Below are 18,922 nucleotides of genomic sequence, written 5' to 3' on the forward strand. Positions count from 1 at the left end.
TTTCTGGGGCTCAAATGCTGTGGCACCTAATGTCTTCATACAAGCCCTTAAAAACTTTTAAGGCCAACAAACACCTAGGAGAAAACCAAACATGAGCAGTTAAGTGCAAGACAAGAGAAGTGTGAAAAGGATAGAAATTGCGAACAGTTACCAGTGCAAAGGTCTACAGCAAATAGGCAGATAAATAAAATTACAGCAAAGCCAAGAGGAGAAAAGATCTGAAGTGCTGGGGAAGGGGTGAAGAGCAAGCACACGGACTCCTCAGTCCCTTCAGCATTACCAGGGACAAAGTATGCCATTAAGAATATTATGTAGTTGCACAGCATTGAAGAGAGAAGTGGAAAAAGTAACAGCATCCCTATTTGCTTTGAGAAAACTGCCTCATCTCTATTGTGTGAGGTCTTCATCATGAGTGCTTGCCTCCCAAAATGGAGGCCAGGACAATCAAGCATTCCAATGCCTGCCTATGGAACTCCAAGAGTCAGGATCCTGGGGTCAGTCACTGGGATGCTCTCTCCAGAGACTGCAGAAGTACAGGAAGATGCCAAGACACTTAAGATTCACTGTAGCGGTGAAGCTGGCATGCTGACCACAGCTCCCAACGGGGGCTGGGAAATGGCAGTATGGCTACAGTACCAGATGCAAGCAGTCAGGAGGGGCTCGACGGAAACAGTGATCACAAGAAGCAGTACAGGGTCCCTAGCGCCTTAAAATACACAACCCTAACACTACACACAAATGTACATTTCAACTTCCTTGGTTAAAAATACTAATAAGCGGGGCGCCAGGGTGGCTCAGTTGGTTGGACGACTGCCTTCAGCTCAGGTCATGATCCTGGAGTCCTGGGATCGAGTCCCGCATCGGGCTCCCAGCTCCACGGGGAGTCTGCTTCTCCCTCTGACCTTCTCCTCACTCGTGCTCTCTCTCACGGTCTCTCTCTCAAATAAATAAATAAAATCTTTAAAAAAAAAAATACTAATAAGCAATGTTTATTTTTTGATTCACTAAAAAAGAACAGAGAGGGACAACTGTAGCGCAAATTTTTTTAATAAGCATTTTGACAAAAATAGGTCCTCATAATTATTAGAAACATGTAGAAAAATTATGAATTAGTCTCAAAAAAAAAAAAGGCAATCAATCAGTTTTACTCAATTTCTGTATGTTAAGACTAGATCTACCAGTCACCCCAGCATGCTAGAAAATTGGCCACCGTATCATGACTTTACCAGATACACAGGAGGATGGAGAGCCTCCTTAAGAACCTAAAAGAAAGAAATTATAAATGTAAAAAACTTTAAGTTAAAACAAACACAGTGATATAGCTTATATCTTAAAACATTTGTTTAAAAATAATATGCTGGGGAAACCAAGGATTTAAGAAAATATTTCAATCAAAAATCACCTTGAACAATTTCACAAAGTAATAATGGCCTATCAGTATGTGATTCCTCAAAGTGTTTTAAATGGTGCTTTACTTTCTTCAGATAGGACTATAGTCCCTAAGACAGGGCTAAAATACTTAAACAATGAAACGTAAAAAAAGGGAGGGGGGCAAAACAAAGCCATAGCAAGATTTTTAAAGTTAATGTGCAAATTCCATGATCTTCTTAAGGAACCACTTATTTTAAAAGGAAAGATATCGCAATATGGCATAATCCAGCCTATGATAGACTTTAAAAAATGGAGAAAACTTGGTCTTCAGTAGGATCATTTCATGAGATGTTTCAAGGTCACCTAGGTCAATAGAGAGCACAAGTGTGTGTACAACAGAGAGTACATACAAGTGTGTGTGTGTGCTCTGGGCAAGGGGATGGAGGAAAGAAGGTCTGGAAATGAATGATTCCAAGCACCTCGTTCTCCAACATCATTTTTTTTTTTGTGGGTTTTAATTTTTATCAAAGTTATATATTTTCTTGACTTGAAGAATCAAACAGTTCTCTAAGATATGTTCTGATAAACAGCCATCCCTCCTATCTCCACACCTGACCTCCCACTTGCCCTTCTGAGACAATGCTTCTTCCAGAATTTACCTCCCTACCTCCATCAACCTTTGTTACTATTTCTTACTTCCAGGACACAATATGAATACCTTTCTCACCGTGATAAATTTTCAATTGCTTCATTTTTTTCATTTGCTTACTTCTTTGTCATAACTCAACCCAGTCTTTACCAGTTGTCCAAATCTCTCCATACATCCTAATGCATCCGATTACCTACAAATACAATCTTCTTGGAAGGTTTCTGCCCAGGTCTAACCCAGCCGGGCAGTATAGATGGCCAGGAAGACAGGAGACCTTCAAGAGCCAATGTGGGCTCAAGAGGCAACCTTGGGCTGAAATGAACCACTCCAAAGGGCTCAGTTTCCCAAGAGAAGGAAGCAGATTCTGCTTTGCAAGTTCTACATGAGAACTTCCTTTCCTCCTTTCACAAAAACCACACACTGCCACATACATAGTGGTCATTCTCCCAGAAAAAATCCAAGGGCAACCACACAAATATAATAGTTATAAAGAAAATGCCCTAAGATTGTATAAGAAACCCAGATGATACTCTCCATAAACACAGGCAGGTGCAAAACCTATGTCCACCGTGCTGTATCTTTTTTGTGGTGACACAAAGCCAGTACGAGCAAGAGAAGCCATAATGGTGATGAACACCCTTAGTCATTTCAAACACAGCAAGTCATACCATATCGATGCTGTTCTGTGCTAATCTACAGGCAAGGAACACAAACATACTCCCTGCAAACACGCATTAGAGGCTAATGTCAGTCAATACTCACTAAAGCAATCTCTACTCACACTCAGATGTTCCTGCATCTACCGAGACTTCTATTTTCTTCCCTTTTCTATTCTGTGTTTTTCCAATTTCCTCCTATTGCATCTACTCCTTTTTTTAAAAAAAACTGTAATAAAAAATTCAGGAGCTCATCAACTACTAGTAAAAAATTCATCCTACCTTTTATTAAATATGGCTATATCATGACAATTTAGTTTTATTTTTTTAAAAATTAAGTCTCTTGATTTAAGTGGTGCCTAGGGTTAAGAGACTAGCCACCGTCATAATCAAAATGATGCATTTATTCAGGACAAATCTTAACTTCCTTCATCTTCTTCAGAAGAAAGAGGTCCAAGAATACTTATATGATCTGAAGTAATACCAATTTACTGTCACCTTTACTGAAACTTGATTCCTTGAGCCAGAGGAAGGTCCTTACTGTAGTTGATGGTACTAGAAGGAAAAAAAAAATTGAATGAAGGGCAATATATACATAATATAGAATATTTAATGTCATTAAGAAAATCTATTATATACACATACCTGTTATATACACATCTGTGTATATAACAAGGTGCAATGTCCCAAGATACAAGTTGGTAAAGAAAAAAAAGTTAAGATACAAAACAAGGTTAGTACAGATCCAGTTTCAGGAGAGAGAAAAGACAAAGGAGAGAAGAGAATCCGGAAAAACACCTTTCAAATACGTTAGTCATGGTCTTTGGGGCACAATATGGGGATCCACTCTAAATCTCAGGTGTGCAACGAAAGTAAAAGAACGTAACTGACTTTGAAGAACAGGTACCAGGAAACAAACAAAACCCACAACAAAGCACTGGAACCAGGAGAGGGTGCGTATGTCTGAGACTTAAAGCACAGCCGAAAGCTCCTCAGAATTTCTAGACAGACATCAAGTCACTGAAGCTCTAAGGGACTAAGGCTGAGAATCCACCTGAGGTTAGAGGGCTAGTGAGAAGCAATGAGACCAAAATGAGCATCCTGGGATCCTCAACCTTTGCTCTGTAACATCACATGGGCCTGACCCACATATTGTTTTAATACACTTGGTAAAATCATTTCTATCTAAGGGAAAGAAAAAACAGCATAAAAGCAGGGCACTTGGGTGGCTCAGTTGGTCAAGTGTCCAACTCTTGATTTCGGCTCAGGTTGGGATCTTGGGGTCATGAGATCCAGCCCCACACTGGGCTCTGTGCTCAGCTGGAGTCTGCTAGAGTCTCTCTCTCTCCTTCTCCCTCTGCTCCTCCCCCAGCTCGTGTACCCTCTGCCCCCCAAAGTAAGTTTTTAAAAAACATATAAAAAAATAAAAAATAGCATACAAGTAGAAGAACCAACTCCTAGTAAAATCCTCCCTGAAGCAGTCTCCGGCACCAGCCACCAGTGTGTGCTGAGTAAACAAGCTAAGGCACCGTCAAACGCCATGCTCACTACTCTGGCCTGCAAGGGCCCTGCACACTTCCCCTCTGCTGCTGCCCCTACCACCTATAGGGGGGGTGGCCATACCCAAGGAGAAAACCCCAAGTACAGCTTCTCCCACTTTCTCCTACTGGCTGACCCTCCAATGTCCTGCTCTTCTGGTGTCTCCAGACAGAAACCACAACTGAGTTGGTTTCACGGTCGAGCCCTGGGCACTAGCTGAGGTGGGACAACCAAGGGAGACAAGTAACAGTACAGGACAGATGCCCTGGGAGGGGACAGCTGCGTTTCATTACAAAACCAAACTGAAGTGAAGCAGTACGAAGAAAGAGCATACAGTAGAAAAGCAGAAAAGCACGTTCCAATGGCGCAAAGCTCAAACCCACCCTCCCAAAGCCTTTTCTTACCAAGTGGATCTTCTCATGTACTGTTTCCAGGCATCGCTACCGGACTCCCGGCCACCTCCAGTGTGCTTTTCTCCTCCTAGAGAAATACACGAGAAGTTCACAAATCATGAGCAGTTTTTCTGGGTGGAGCACCTACTTGGTAGCATGGAGAGAAACATACCAAAAGGAGACTAGAGCTAGCAGACCAATGAGTTCACATTTAGCTCAGAGTATAGGCCTCCTCTATAAAAAAAGGACAAGAGGGGCACCTGGGTGGCTCAGGGGGTTAAGCCCCTGCTTTCAGCTCAGGTCGTGATCCCAGGGTCCTGGGATCAAGCCCCCCATCAGGCTCCCTGATCAGCAGGGAGGCTGCTTCCCCCCCTTTCTCTGCCTGCCTCTCTGCCTACTTGTGATTTCTCTCTGTCAAATACATAAATAAAATCTTTTTAAAAAAATTAAGAAAGATAAGAGACGAAATAAACAGCAAAAAAGAACTAAGGCGGCAGGGGTGGGGAGTGGGGGGGGGATGACACACAAAAGGCATATAGAGGCAATAAATCTGCCAGAAGCAAAAGAAAACCAACCTTACCACTGGACCAGATATTAAGATGAAAAATTTCGGGACAGTGAAAATATAATTTCACACTTAAGCTCAGCTATATATAATTTTCAATAATAACTATACACAGCTTTTACAATGTTCTGAAAGGTTACATTAATGTCCTTATAACATAAGAAGGTAATGATTCCATAAAATAAGAGAAGGGTATTATGTACAAGTGTGCTATCAAAGCACAAGAAATAAGTCTTGGTAGTGTTTTTAGTAACAGCAGAGGAGAAAACACTTAACAAAAGAGCTACAAGAAAGATCTGAGGGGCGCCTAGGTGGCTCAGTGGGTTGAAGCCTCTGCCTTCGGCTCAGGTCATGATCCTGGGGTCCTGGGATCGAGCCCTGCATCGGGTTCTCTGCTCAGCAGGGAGCCTGCCTCCTCCTCTCTCTCTCTCCGCCTGCCTCTCTGCCTACTTGTAATCTCTGCCTGTCAAATAAAATCTTTTTAAAAAAAAAAAAAAAGAAAGAAAGAAAGATCTGAGTAGGTATCAAGCTGGCTCAGTTGGTGGAGTGTTTGATTCCTGATCTCAAGATTATGAGTTCAAGACCCACACTGGGGATAGAGATTACTTAAAAATAAAATCCTATGGGCACCTGGATAGATCTGCCAGTTAAGCATCCAACTCTTGACTTTTGGCTCAGGTCATGATCTCAAGGTATTGAGATCGAGCCCTGTGTTGGGCTCTGTGCTCAGCGGGGAGTCTCCTTGAGATTCTCTCTCCCCTCTCCCTTTGCCCTTCACCCAGTACACATGTACTCTCTAAAATAGATAGATATTTTTATAAAAATTAAAATATGTGAAAATCTGAGGAAATTGCCCATATTTTAAAAAAAAGATGAAAAATAGAAGGGAAAAGATAACAAAATTAGATGATTCTTGAAGAGATAAGATATTATTCAAATAATAGTTCTAGTCATTAGAAAAAGTGAATAATTGCGGCACCTGGCTGGCTCAGTCCATAGAGCACGTGACTCCTCATCTCGGGACTTTAAGTTTAAGCCGCATACTGGGTACAGAGAGTACTTTAAAAAAAAGGTGGGGGAGGGTGCCTCACTGGCTCAGTCAGTTAAGCATCTGACTCTTGGTTTTGGCTCAGGTCATGATCTCCAGATAGTGAGACTAAGTCCCGAGTCAGCCTCAGCATGGAGTAGAGATTCTCCCTCTCCCTCTCCCTATGCCCCTCTACCTCCACACACACTAAATAAATAAAACCTTAAAGAGAGAGAGAGAGAGAAAGAGAAAGGGGAAAACACTGTCAAAAAAACACCCAGCACTGAAAATTATAAGCCCCAATACTCTAAAGCTAATCACTGGCCCAATGTCTAAGAAAATTTTTTACAAAGATCTCAAACCTAGGAAACCTCGTATTTTTTGAAATAGGAAAAAAAAAAAGAGATCAGAAATTGAAGTGGACTGGGCTCTTCAACCATGACACCAGCCATAATGCAAATGAATTAACAACTTCAAACGTCTGAGGAAAAACTGCTGCAAACTGTGCAGGACAGGCAGAGAAGGTCTGTCGGCAACACTGCAGCATGTAGGAATCCAGCTGCTGAAGAGTGCCCTCCATGGATAGCAAACTGCCCCTCAAGGATTAGTGTCTTACTGGGCCTCAGCTGTTCTGGTACAATGTGGTTTATGTGAAACCCCTCCTTTCCTTCAGGGAGTCTGGAGTTTCAGTATGTGCCAGGGAAAGGAGGCCTCAGCGACCAGCCTCCAACAAAAGCCTGGGATGCAGAGCCTCTCCTAAGTTTTCCTGGTAGAGAACATGTCATGTTTGTCATCCCAACCCGCTGCTGGAAGAAGGAAGCACATCCGGTGTGACTGTGACGGGGAGAACACAGAAGCGTGGTTGCTTCCTCTGGTTTCCTCCTGACCTCACCCGGCAAAACCTCATGCTACACACACAGAAGATGGAGGCTTAAGAAGGTTCACCTATGCTAACAGAGGGTCAACAAACAAAATGTCTACAACGAGAAGAGTAAGCAGCTGAAGCACACTACTTTGAAAGACTAAAGGAGGGGCTCCTGGCTGGCTCAGTCGAGGGATCACGAGGCATTGGGGCACAGAGCTGTGAGTTCCGCCCCGTAGTGGACGGAGATTATTTAAAACTAATAAAAAACAAAACAAAAAAACTACAGTGAATTAAGGTAAATTTCCTTTTAGTAATTTCCAAGTAGCTGCCTCTGGGAATGAAGCCGGAAGAGAAAAGTGGGAGAACCCCCTTTCCCATTTAAAAATTAACTTGTGGGGCGCCTGGGTGGCTCAGTGTGTTACGACTCTGCCTTCGGCTCGGGTCATGATCTCTGGGTCCTGGGATCGAGCTCCTCATCATGCTCTCTGCTCATCAGGGAGCCTGCTTCCTTCTCTCTCTCTCTGCCTGCCTCTCTGCCTACTTGCGATCTCTGTCAAATAAATAAATAAAAATAAAATCTTTAAAGAAAATTTTTAAAATAAAAATTAACTTGTGTGGGCTTCAGGGAGTAAGAGTCAGGTGCACAAAGTAGTGTGGGCCACAAACAGGCACTAAAGCCCTGCAGGGGGAGAGCTGGACACGGGGGCACACAGCCTACTCAAGAGCACAGCGCAGGGGTGAGCCTGAAGGAAAGCAGGAACCTTTCCTCAAAACTGATGTAATGAATAGTAAGTACAGCAAACACTGGTCTGAAAACACTAAAAAGTGCCTCGAATTATTTACAATGTTGGAGGTATTAACACATGCGTGTTCTGCTCTATACATATATAGATATATATGTAAGTATAAACAAGGTAATCTGTTTTTACTATACTTTCACTCATTTTTAGTTGAAATGCTTAAAACCCAACTGCTGGCTGGGTTGACTTCAAGAAAAAACCAAACTACTACTTAATTTAAGCATTAAGAACTCAAGGCTTATTAAGAGAAAATACAAGCAGGGCGCCTGGGTGGCTCAGTGGGTTAAGCCGCTGCCTTCAGCTCAGGTCATGATCTCGGGGTCCTGGGATCAAGTCCCGCATAGGGTTCTCTGCTCAGCTGGGAGCCTGCTTCCCTCTCTCTCTCTCTGCCTGCCTCTCTGCCTCCTTGTGATCTCTGCCTGTCAAATAAATAAATAAATAAACTCTTTAAAAAAAAAAGAGAGAAAATACAAGCAGAACCCAGTGGAAGAAAACACATTAGTGTTTTATCTAAAATAAAAACTAATGTTTAACACCACACCCCTTTGCAACTAAAAACCAGAATTTTTTGTGTGACAAAATCTGGCTTATCTCTAAAGCCAGGGGTTCTTAAATGTTCTTTGGGTCACTGACCGTCTTCCCAAAAAAAGAGATGTCACTGCTTCAAGGGGTCACATATCCTAGGCTAAGGGCCCTGGCTCCAATGTGATGCAGCGTTTGAGAAAAAAAGAGTCAGATTCTGGATCATCACTCTGAATACGGCAGTAAGCTCCTCTCAAGCATGTTAGACCGGACAATTACCAAGTTCTATTATTTCGGTTTCTTTTTTTTTTTTTAAGATTTTATTTATTTGACAGAGAGAGAGAGATCACAAGTAGGCAGAGAGGCAGACAGAGAGAGCCGGAAGCAGGCTCCTTGCTGAGCAGAGAGCCTGATGCGGGGCTCGATCCCAGGACCCTGAGATCATGACCTGAGCTGAAGGCAGAGGCTTAACCCACTGAGCTATCCAGGTGCCCCATTATTTCGGTTTCTTGGTCAAACTTTTCTAACGGCTACTACTCCTTTTCCTTTGCTGCCTGAACTGCGAATGAAGTCATAAGCCAAAGAAAGATGTCACAAAGGTGCAGGCCTGTAACAAAAGGACTGGTGTCCAAGGAAAGGAAGAGGCACCAGGCATGTACAGGCGGGCATGGAGAAAAGGCCACGGAAGGACCCGCGGTCATAAAGAGGGGGCTCAGGAGAAACCAGCACTGCCAACACCTTAACCTTGGACTTACAGCCTCCACAACTGTGAGAACATCAATTTCTGTTGTTCAAGCCACCCACACCATGGCATTTTGTTATGATACCCCAACCGTGTGCCCCCGACGTAGAACAGGAATTCTCTACATACCAAATGCACCTCCGATCTCAGCCCCGCTTGTGGGGATGTTGACGTTCACAATCCCACAGTCTGATCCTTTCGGTCTGTGTGTAGAAAGGGAAGCAAGGTTGAGAGCAACAGATAGGAATTAAGAAATAAAGCAAACTGAAAAAATCCAAGCAAAACCTCTACGACTCTTCATGCTCCAAAATGGGATTTTCAACTACAATGGTTTCTTTCTTTCTTTCTTTTTAAGCCCATTCATGACACAAACTAAGCTTATGTAAATTCTCAAAACAGACAAAGTTATACCCAAGCCAGCGGAAGATTCTGCCCAAATCCTTGGTAAAGATGCTACTGGAAAGCCCCTGTTTTACTTCATTATTCCAGGCGAAGACTTCCTCTTCACTCTAAAAGGACAGTGGACGCTGTTAGAGGATGCAGCAACGGCGTCAAAATTCATAAGAGTCCATTTCATGAGCTGTACCAACGTAATCTCCACGCACAGAAGTTAACTAAAACCTCAGTAGCATACTAATTCTGTTTCTCTCATGCACAGCTTTGTGGGGGTTTTCCCTGAGTTGTACTCTGAGAAACAGATGAGGACATGCTTCCACTCAAGCTGCTACATCTAAGACCTATTACTCACTGAGCTCTTCTTCTCTGCAACCCCCTGACCGAAGCACTTGGCACACATTTAAGTATTTAATCCTCATCCAACGATACAGGTTTTTTATTACCCCCAATTTACAGATTAAGCAAGACACACTAAATAATTTACTTAAGAATTCACTCACATACACAAAATACAAAACAGGAAATTATCCTCTGTCACAAGACATGAACTAAAATGACAATTTAAATCAAGATTTTTGAAAAACAATCCTTTAAGGGGCACCAGGGTGGCTCAGTCAGTTAAGCATCTGCTTAGGCTCAGGTCATGATCCCAGAGTCCTGGGATCAAGCCCCGCATCAGGCTCCCTGCTTAGGGGGAAGCCTGTTTCTCCCTCTCCCACTCCCCCTGCTTGTGTTCCCTCTCTCGCTGTATCGCTCTGTGTCAAATAAATAAAATCTTTAAAATAAGTAAGTAAGGGCGCCTGGGTGGCTCAGTGGGTTAAGCCGCTGCCTTCGGCTCAGGTCATGATCTCAGTTTCCTGGGATCGAGTCCCGCGTCGGGCTCTCTGCTCAGCAGGGAGCCTGCTTCCCTTCCTCTCTCTCTGCCTGCCTCTCTGCCTACTTGTGATCTCTGTCAAATAAGTAAATAAAATCTTTTAAAAAATAAATAAATAAGATAAGTAAGTAAAAATAAAAAGTAATCCTTTAACCGCAGTAAGATATGATTCTTGTTAATATTTTCTTAAACTATTAATCATGGCATAGTCAAACCTTGATTTGATCACTAAGTATTGGCTGGCATGGCTCCAGTCTGTCTGGGGAAGGAGAAGGTGGGGTGGGGAAGGAGACCCTCCAGCTTTTACCATCTGCTAAAACCTCCACAGGCTGTCCACAGATACAGGTTACAACTGTAGTAGGTCTTAAGACTGCATGCAGCTTGTCACTTGTCTGCTGATGCTCAGCACTGAGGCTATGGGACGGTCTGGTCCCTTCCATGTGGAAGCTGACCACAAGGCCTACATAGCTCAGAGCAGATGACACACAAAGGCAGCCATCAAACTCGAGAAATGGGAAACAGAATCCATTTTTACCTTGAATTTAAAGACATAAAGAATCGGAGCAAACGTCTCTGTGTGTGCAATGGACGCGTTGTGGGCCAGACCTGTCACAATTGTTGGTTCTACGTAATTGCCAGGGCGATCCATGACCTTCAGTAGAGAAATAAAGTAGAAAGAATGAAGGTGTTTTGTTTTTTGGTACTTAGGGTCAGAGGACACAACCTTTCCCTATACTTTGGAGAAAAAAAATAAACACCATTTATACATATGAATCATTTCCCCAAAGTAACTTCCCATCATGAATAAAAATAACCTTTGCCTTGGTTGGTCAGAGAAAAACAGAAAAGGAAGTGAAGGAGCAAAACCTGTCACAGGTGACACAACCAAGTGACACTGAAAAAAAAAGCAGTTATAGGTGGCTTTTTATCAAGTTTATATAATGTAAAAATAGGACTACATGGCGTCTGAAGACCGTATCATATCCCCATCCCCAAATTCCTATGGGGAAGCCTTAACCCCCACAGTGTGACTGAAACTGGAAACAGAAGCTTTTAATAAGTAATTAAGTTAAGGGTGCCTGGGTGGCTCAGTGGGTTAAGCCTCTGCTTTCGGCTCAGGTCATGATCTCAGGGTCCTGGGATCGAGTCCCGCATCGGGCTCTCTGCTCACCGGGGAGCCTGCTTCCTCCTCTTTCTCTCTGCCTGCCTCTCTGCCTATTTGTAATCTCTCTCTGTCAAATAAATAAATAAAAATCTTTAAAAAAAAAAAAAAAAGTAATTAAGTTAAAAGAGGTCACACAGGTGGGGCCTGAATCTGGAAGAACTGAAGACCTTACAAAAAGAGGAAGAGATACCAGAGACCTATTTTCTCCACACTCAAGGCAAAGGCCGTATGAGGACACTGAGAAGATGGGAGTCTGCGTGGTCTGTGTGCCAGCAACAGAGGCCTCACCAGAAACCAACCCTGCCAGCACCATACTTTAGACTCAGCCCCAAGAACTGTGAGCAAAGTAAATTTCTATTGCTTAAAGGACCCAGTGGGGGGACGCCTGCGTGGCTCAGTTGGTTAAGCAGCTGCCTTCGGCTCAGGTCATGATCCCAGCGTCCTGGGATCGAGTCCCGCATCGGGCTCCTTGCTCGGCAGGGAGCCTGCTTCTCCCTCTGCCTCTGCCTGCCTCTCTGCCTGTGCTCACTCTCTCTCCCTCTCTCTCTGACAAATAAATAAATAAAATCTCTAAAAAAAAAAAAAAAAAAAAAAAAGGACCCAGTGGGTGGCTCAGCTGGTTAAGTATCGGCCTTAGGCTTAGGTTATGATCTGGGTCCTGAGAGAGTGGGGCTCCCTGCTCAGTGGGGAGTCTGCTTCTCCCTCTCCTGCACTTCTCCCTGCTTGTGCTCTTTTTCTCCCTCTCTGAAAAAAACAAAATCTTAAAAAAAAAAAAAAGGAAAAAAAAACTGTAGGTCAATACTGTTCAAATAATTGATTCTGTGGATTGTACATAATTACTTGTTTTCAAAATCTCTCACTTATAGTATTACACATTTTCTTGCTTGTTGATTTGACTCCTTGTTTGACATCATACTTTTTCTTTTTTTGCTACAATTTCTTCCTTTGTTAAAAAAGGCATCAGGAGCGCTTGGGTGGCTCAGTGGGTTAAGCTGCTGCCTTCGGCTCAGGTCATGATCTCAGGGTCCTGGGATCGAGTCCCGCATCGGGTTCTCTGCTCAGCAGGGAGCCTGCTTCCCTCTCTCTCTCTCTCTCTGCCTGACTCTCTGTCTACTTGTGATTTCTCTCTGTCAAATAAATAAATAAAATCTTTAAAAAAAAAAGAGGCATCAGTTTCCAAACACTAGGATGCGTATTTCTAATTGAGCTTTGTTCTGCACTGTGAACGCCTCTGCCTTGTTTGCGCTTGGCATGTTCTCACATGTCTGTTGACAGACATTTCAAGGTTCTGTGGGAAATGCAAAGTCCACAGTTCTGTGGAAAATCGGTTCCAAACTCTGCACCACTGCACAGACCTTCACGAGGGCTAAGATTTACATAGTATAAAAATGGAAAACTACATCAATGGAGAAATGAAACCTAACAGTCAACCCAATGATTAGGCCAATATAGTGGCCAACCAACCAGCCAACCGGTTATGTTCATTATTTTCATTACCCTTTATGCCAAAATTGCCTTTATAACCAATCAGTTAAGCAATAATAATGTTTCTGGTGAAAATGCTAGCAGCAAAGATGCCTATTATGGCATCCTAGTATCCCGTTTTTGATACCCTGCCTTTTAAAAATAGCCACTAAATACGGATTCTGACTGTTCTAAATACAAAGTCTTATACTATCCCAGGAAAAGGAGGTGTCCCTTCCATACAAAATCCCAGGGACTCAATTCAAAAGCAACCATGGCCCTGAGTTTCCTGTGTGTCCTCCAGAAGTGTTCCATGCATTTTACTTTGTCACTCACCAAAACACTGATTTCCCCCTTATAAAAGTATGATGGAGAAAAACAAAGACAGCAGTAGGAGACCCTTCACCCATCTGCCCAGAGCCCTGCTTATGCTAAGGAAGCAAAATGTGTCACTACTGGGCTCAGTGTCATTACCTTGCCACCATAGACCACGGTGCCACCTTCTTTCTTTGCTTCCTCCACTGCTCCCAGAAACATGCTCACAGCCTGTTTGGTGTGGAGTGGCCCATAGAGAACATTAGCTGCAGAGAAAAAGGAATGCTCTCAATCTCACCCTGAATGGCATCACCTTCTTGTTAGAAGAGCCCTTCCAATGAACAGCCCTATGTCTTCATACAGCGCCCCAGTCAGGCAACCTTTCCCAGTGAAAGCACAGGAAATAGGGAATGCTCTGCAGGACACATGGACACCATCACCACCACTCGTCTCTGCGAGGGGAGCAAGAGTAACCGCAGAAGACACAGACACCAGCAGGTGGGACTGTGTCCTGAAAAAGCTGCTCTATGTGAACAGGGGGAAGGCCAAATCTGTCAACCCCTGAGTTAAAGGAATGGCTATCAGTGAATCAGAGCACTGCATTAAAAATGCAAGATCCTGGGGCACCTGGGTGGCTCAGTGGGTTAAGCCGCTGCCTTCAGCTCAGGTCATGGTCCTGGGGTCCTGGGATCGAGTCCCGCATCGGGCTCTCTGCTCAGCCGGGAGCCTGCTTCCTTCTCTCTCTCTCTGCCTGCCTCTCTGCCTACTTGTGATCTCTCTGCCTGCTTGTGATCTCTCTCTGCCAAATAAATAAATAAAATCTTAAAAAAAAAAAAAAATGCAAGATCCTTGCTTGGGGGAGGGGGGTTGGGAGAAGGGGGATGGGGTTATGGACATTGGGGAGGGTATGTGCTTTGAAAAAAAAAAAAAAAAAAATGCAAGATCCATTGATTCATGACCATGGAATCACTCTCTAGAAACTTCACAGGTTTGGAAGCTGGTGTGAAATCTAGCCAGCAGAGATGGATGCTGCTGGAATCCAGAGCCTTAAAGGTGACCAGGGGGCAAAGGAAGAAGGGAGACACAGGTACGCCTCGGTGAGGAGGTGGCATCTTACAGTATCAGGCATGAGGAAAGTGGGTAACGAGAATTTCCAATGGAAAGGGTAGTGGGACGGAGCCTGGGACACTGGAGCTCTGTGAGAAGGACAAGCTGGAGCTCAGGGAGTAGGTCCACAGAAGTCGTGGTGGGGGTTGGTAAACAGAAGAGGCAGAAGTCACATCATGAAAGAGCATGAGCAGATCCAGAGGGACTGGGAAGGAATCCAGGTTTTAGCTGAAGAGCAATTAGGAGTCACTAGAGTGCAGGAAGCAGGCATGTGATTTGTCATCTAATTACATCTTTTAAAAAAATCACTCTGGGGGCGCCTGAGTGGCTCAGTGGGTTGATGCCTCTGCCTTCAGTTCAGGTCATGATCTCAGGGTCCTGGGATCGAGCCCTGCATCGGGTTCTCTGCTCAGCGGGGAGCCTGCTTCCTCCTCTCTCTCTGCCTGCCTTCTCTGTCTACTCGGATCTCTGTATGTCAAATAAATAAATAAAATCTTTGGGGGAAAAAAAAATCACTCTGGCTTCTCTGGAAGGCAGAAATGAAAGCAGGAAAGTCAGCTAGGTGCCTCCTGCAGCCTTCCACGAGGATGGTGGTGGCTTCCATGAGCATAAGAGTGAAGAGAGAAAAGCTCATCCAAGTCATCCTGCCTGAACACCAAGACCTAAGCTCACCCACCAGCTGCCATCAAGCACTCACAATCCTAAACTAGGAGCAGATGTGATACCCGAAGTGCCCAATGACCCTGCTTCTTATGCCCTCAGGCCTCTCAGGAAAGGAAAAACAGAAAATATAAGATCAGAAACACTGTTAAGACCAGTTGTTAAAAGCAAACATCTTTGAAATAAACCAGATACTCACAGTCCCATGGGTTCCCCACACGAATCTGTGCATAGGCCTTTTTAAGTCTATTTACAACTTCATCATGGATGCTTTCATGTAAAAACTAAGTGAAAAAAGGAAACATTCAAGGGAACAGTAAAAATGCACAAATTAACAATGTGCAATTTTCCTTAGTAGTCCTGACTTACAACTCATAATGGTTTTTAAACACTGTGACCTCTGAAAACATAAGCAAATTAAGTATTAGATAATTTCTAATTTTAATATTAACTACATTAAGGCAGTAATTCCCACTCAGTAGAGGTTAGAAAAAAATTGTAAGCCATGTGTTTAGCAAGATTCTAAGGACTTATGTGGCCAAGCTTCACACATCAATTAAAGCCTATTTTTTGTTCTAGAGCACTTGATATCTTAATTACCAGAGAACCTCAAGTTTATCTAGGCTAATCATGGTGAACACACACCATAGCTGTGCGGTCAGCCTGGGGCTGCTGCTGTGTTACATGCCCTTAGCTCTCAGGCCAAGCAGGGCTCCAGAGGGAGACCTCAACCAGGAGCACGGCCCTTGGGCTCATTCAGGTAGGATGTAATAACATCCTGTGCTACACTCCCACGGATAGAGATGAACTTGTCAAGCCATCCACTCTCTGGGTTGGTCTCCATGTAGCAAATGGACTGACAGTCATGGAGAGCTGTGGGATGGATTTTTTCTACATATCACTAACTGTCCCTACGGAAACCAATCTGGGCAGTGACTAATAGCATCCTCTAACATTTAACACTAAATACAGAGCCTGATTATGTACACTTGCCCCAAGACACAAAGGAAAAATAAAACTCAGCTGAATAGACAAATGCTTGACTTCCATCTCATTTTTTGGAGTACTGATTTCTTCTCAGCATTAGTGTAGTAAATGTTTAAAGCAAACAAATTCAATAAATTGTTAACTATTCTATGAACATCACATCTCAGATTTTTTTTTTTTTTTGAGAACTTCAACTAATGGAACAACTATGGAACAAATGATTACAGATAATCAATTGTCGTATACAGGGGAAAAAATAAATACGAAAAGTTACAGAAAAAGGAGATTTACTTTCTAGGGATCTTTCAGTCTAATTAATTTATATTATGTCAACCTTATAAAGAATTGGTTCATACTCACCATGGGTGAAAATAAAAACAAAAAGCCAATTCCTCTAATTCAACGGCAAAATTTTTTTAGTTAAAGGAGGAAAAGTCAGTAATTTTTTAAATGTCAAATGTACAAGCACCTGTGTGGCTCATTCAGTTAAGGGACCAACTCCCAATTTCACCTCAGGTCATGATCTCCAGCCCTACATCAGGCTCCACAATGGGCATGGAAACTGCCTTGGTTAAGATTCTCTTTCTCCCTCTCCCTCTGCCCCACCTGCTCTGTTCTTTCTCACTATCAAAAAAAAAAAAAAAAGAAGAAGAAGAAGAAGTCAATAATGTAGCCAGATCTTACACCTCATCAAAACTTGTTTGGGGGGTGCCTGGGTGGCTCAGTGGGTTAAGCCTCTGCCCTGGGCTCAGGTCATGATCTCAGGTTCCTGGGATCAAGCCCCGCATCAGGCTCTCTGCTCAGCAGGGAGCCTGCTTCCTCCTCCTCTCTCTCTGCCTGCCTCTCTGCCTCCTTGTGATCTCTCTCTCTGTCAAGTAAATAAATAAAATTAAAAAAAAATACTTGTTTGGTAGTAGCAGAGTTTTCAGCACCATGAAAATCAGGGTTGTATCCCACACAGAAGTGAAATCTAGCTAAAATCTAAGTATGGAGATTAAAACTTCCAAACTCCACACATGGATGCTAACCCATAACTCCATATATGCACTTAATACCAATGTGGTCTATATTTGTATGCAGACTATATATTTATCCAGAGACAAAAAACAAAGTCATTTCCTTTTCAATAAACCATGCAGAATCAAGTCTAGATTTAATACCAGACTTTCAGGCCCCAAATTAAAATCTTTCTAACAGTTTATTACTTAAAATGTTTTTATGAAAAAAAACTAAAGCTGGGGCGCCTGGGTGGCTCAGTGGGTTAAAGCCTCTGCCTTCGGCTCAGGTCATGATCCCAGGTTCCTGGGATAGAGCCCCGCATTGGGTTCTCTGCTCAGCAGGAAGCCTGCTTCCTCCTCTCTCCGCCTACTTGTGATCTCTGTCTGTCAAATAAATAAATAAAATCTTTAAAAAAAAAAAAAAAGAAAAAAAAAACTAAAGCTATCTTTAAGCAAATGATTTGCAAATTCTCTGAACTCTGACCTGACTTTATTCTCTAAGTGACACTGGACTCTGTCCAGATCGTTCTAGGTTTAAGACTGAAAACAGTCCCAATCAAATTCTAATCAATGAGTGTGAGTCTGCTTTTAGTTTGAGTGGAGGGTGAGGCTGAGACCCCAGCTGATCAGCACCACCACCCTGAGCAAGGACCACAGATGTGCCAACCATATCTGCAGAATACAGGTCTCTAGCAATACTTCTACAATGTGTCCTAACAGTACAATGTGATACTAAGGGACTGAATGTCACTCAACGTCATGTGCCCTCACAGACACACTCACCAGGCGCCTCGCAGTGGTACACCTCTGGCCAGCTGTCCCCACAGCAGCAAAGAGGGCTGATGGAACGACTAAGCTGAGGTCTGCATCTTCAAAGGCTTAGAGAGACAAAACAGATACCCATCAGTGTCACCAAGGAGACGTGCTAAGCGGGACTAAATGATGCTCTCAGAAAGCTCTGTAAGAGAGCACTAGCATTTCCTCTGCGACAGAAGCATGCTCACATCACAGGGCAACTTTTCTTCCAGGGAGGATTTCATAAGAGCATAATAATGAGCTCTAAGGTCTTTACCCCAGTACAGATGTCAAAGGAGATTAATAATGTCATCTACCTCACGGGATTACGTGGGGATTAAAGGAAATAACTCAGATCAAACAGCTGTACACAGTACCTGTGAATACCCAGTGTCACTAAATGTTAACTGTATTTTTGAATACACACTCTTTAACTAGATGGGTTCAACCAGAATAAAGCCATCACTACAAACTTTTTACATTTCTGGTATACACCACAAATATACAGGCATTTACACATGATGATAATGATGGCAATATAAAAATTACCAAATTTGGTTTTTATCACAAAATCCATGTTTCCAGCAAGCAATCATCCTCCTAATGTTCGTTATCCAGAACAGGCTGGTGCCCTATTTCCTTGTGTGGCCAAAACCAAAAAAAAAAGAATCACGTCAACTCCGAGCCTACAGGTAAACGATACAAAATGCTTTAAGGGCGGGCTCTTTCCCGGCATAAAAGAACTCAGTATCCATTACAAACAAGCAAATATTTTAAAATATAAAGGAATCAGGAAGTCGTGTAAGAATTACTCACTTATTCTAGAGAAACGTGGCCAGTTCTCTTGAAGTAGGAGAAAAGTAAGAAATCATGCCACACTATAAAGTCTCAGGTGTAAGCTCTAAGCCCCAGGTAGCACTTCCTAACATGAACACCTGTCCTTCCTAGTCATCTCTGCCTCACACCTTTACATCATATCTCCCAATAAAACCTGAAAACTAAAATTACATCTTAGGCGCATACAACACAGGAG

The 18,922-nt window shown here is 43.1% G+C and overlaps 1 protein-coding gene across 1 annotated transcript in view; it reads right to left on the reverse strand.

Annotated features, from left to right (window-relative positions):
- Nucleotides 1–1,029: 1,029 nt before the first annotated feature.
- The window catches only part of ALDH7A1 (aldehyde dehydrogenase 7 family member A1), a 46,821-nt gene continuing 28,928 nt past the window's right edge, over nt 1,030–18,922 (reverse strand). The window contains exons 11-19 of the mRNA XM_044264075.1: nt 17,878–17,972; nt 15,309–15,393; nt 13,502–13,608; nt 10,934–11,050; nt 9,540–9,637; nt 9,258–9,331; nt 4,620–4,695; nt 3,175–3,231; nt 1,030–1,262 (exon numbers count right to left, since the gene is read on the reverse strand). Coding sequence (XP_044120010.1) covers nt 3,177–3,231; nt 4,620–4,695; nt 9,258–9,331; nt 9,540–9,637; nt 10,934–11,050; nt 13,502–13,608; nt 15,309–15,393; nt 17,878–17,972 — 707 coding nt within the window. The 3' untranslated portion in view covers nt 1,030–1,262; nt 3,175–3,176. The remainder of the gene's footprint in view (nt 1,263–3,174; nt 3,232–4,619; nt 4,696–9,257; nt 9,332–9,539; nt 9,638–10,933; nt 11,051–13,501; nt 13,609–15,308; nt 15,394–17,877; nt 17,973–18,922) is intronic.

This window comes from Neovison vison, chromosome 1 (genome assembly GCF_020171115.1).
Source record: "Neovison vison isolate M4711 chromosome 1, ASM_NN_V1, whole genome shotgun sequence".
NCBI lineage: Eukaryota > Metazoa > Chordata > Mammalia > Carnivora > Mustelidae > Neogale > Neogale vison.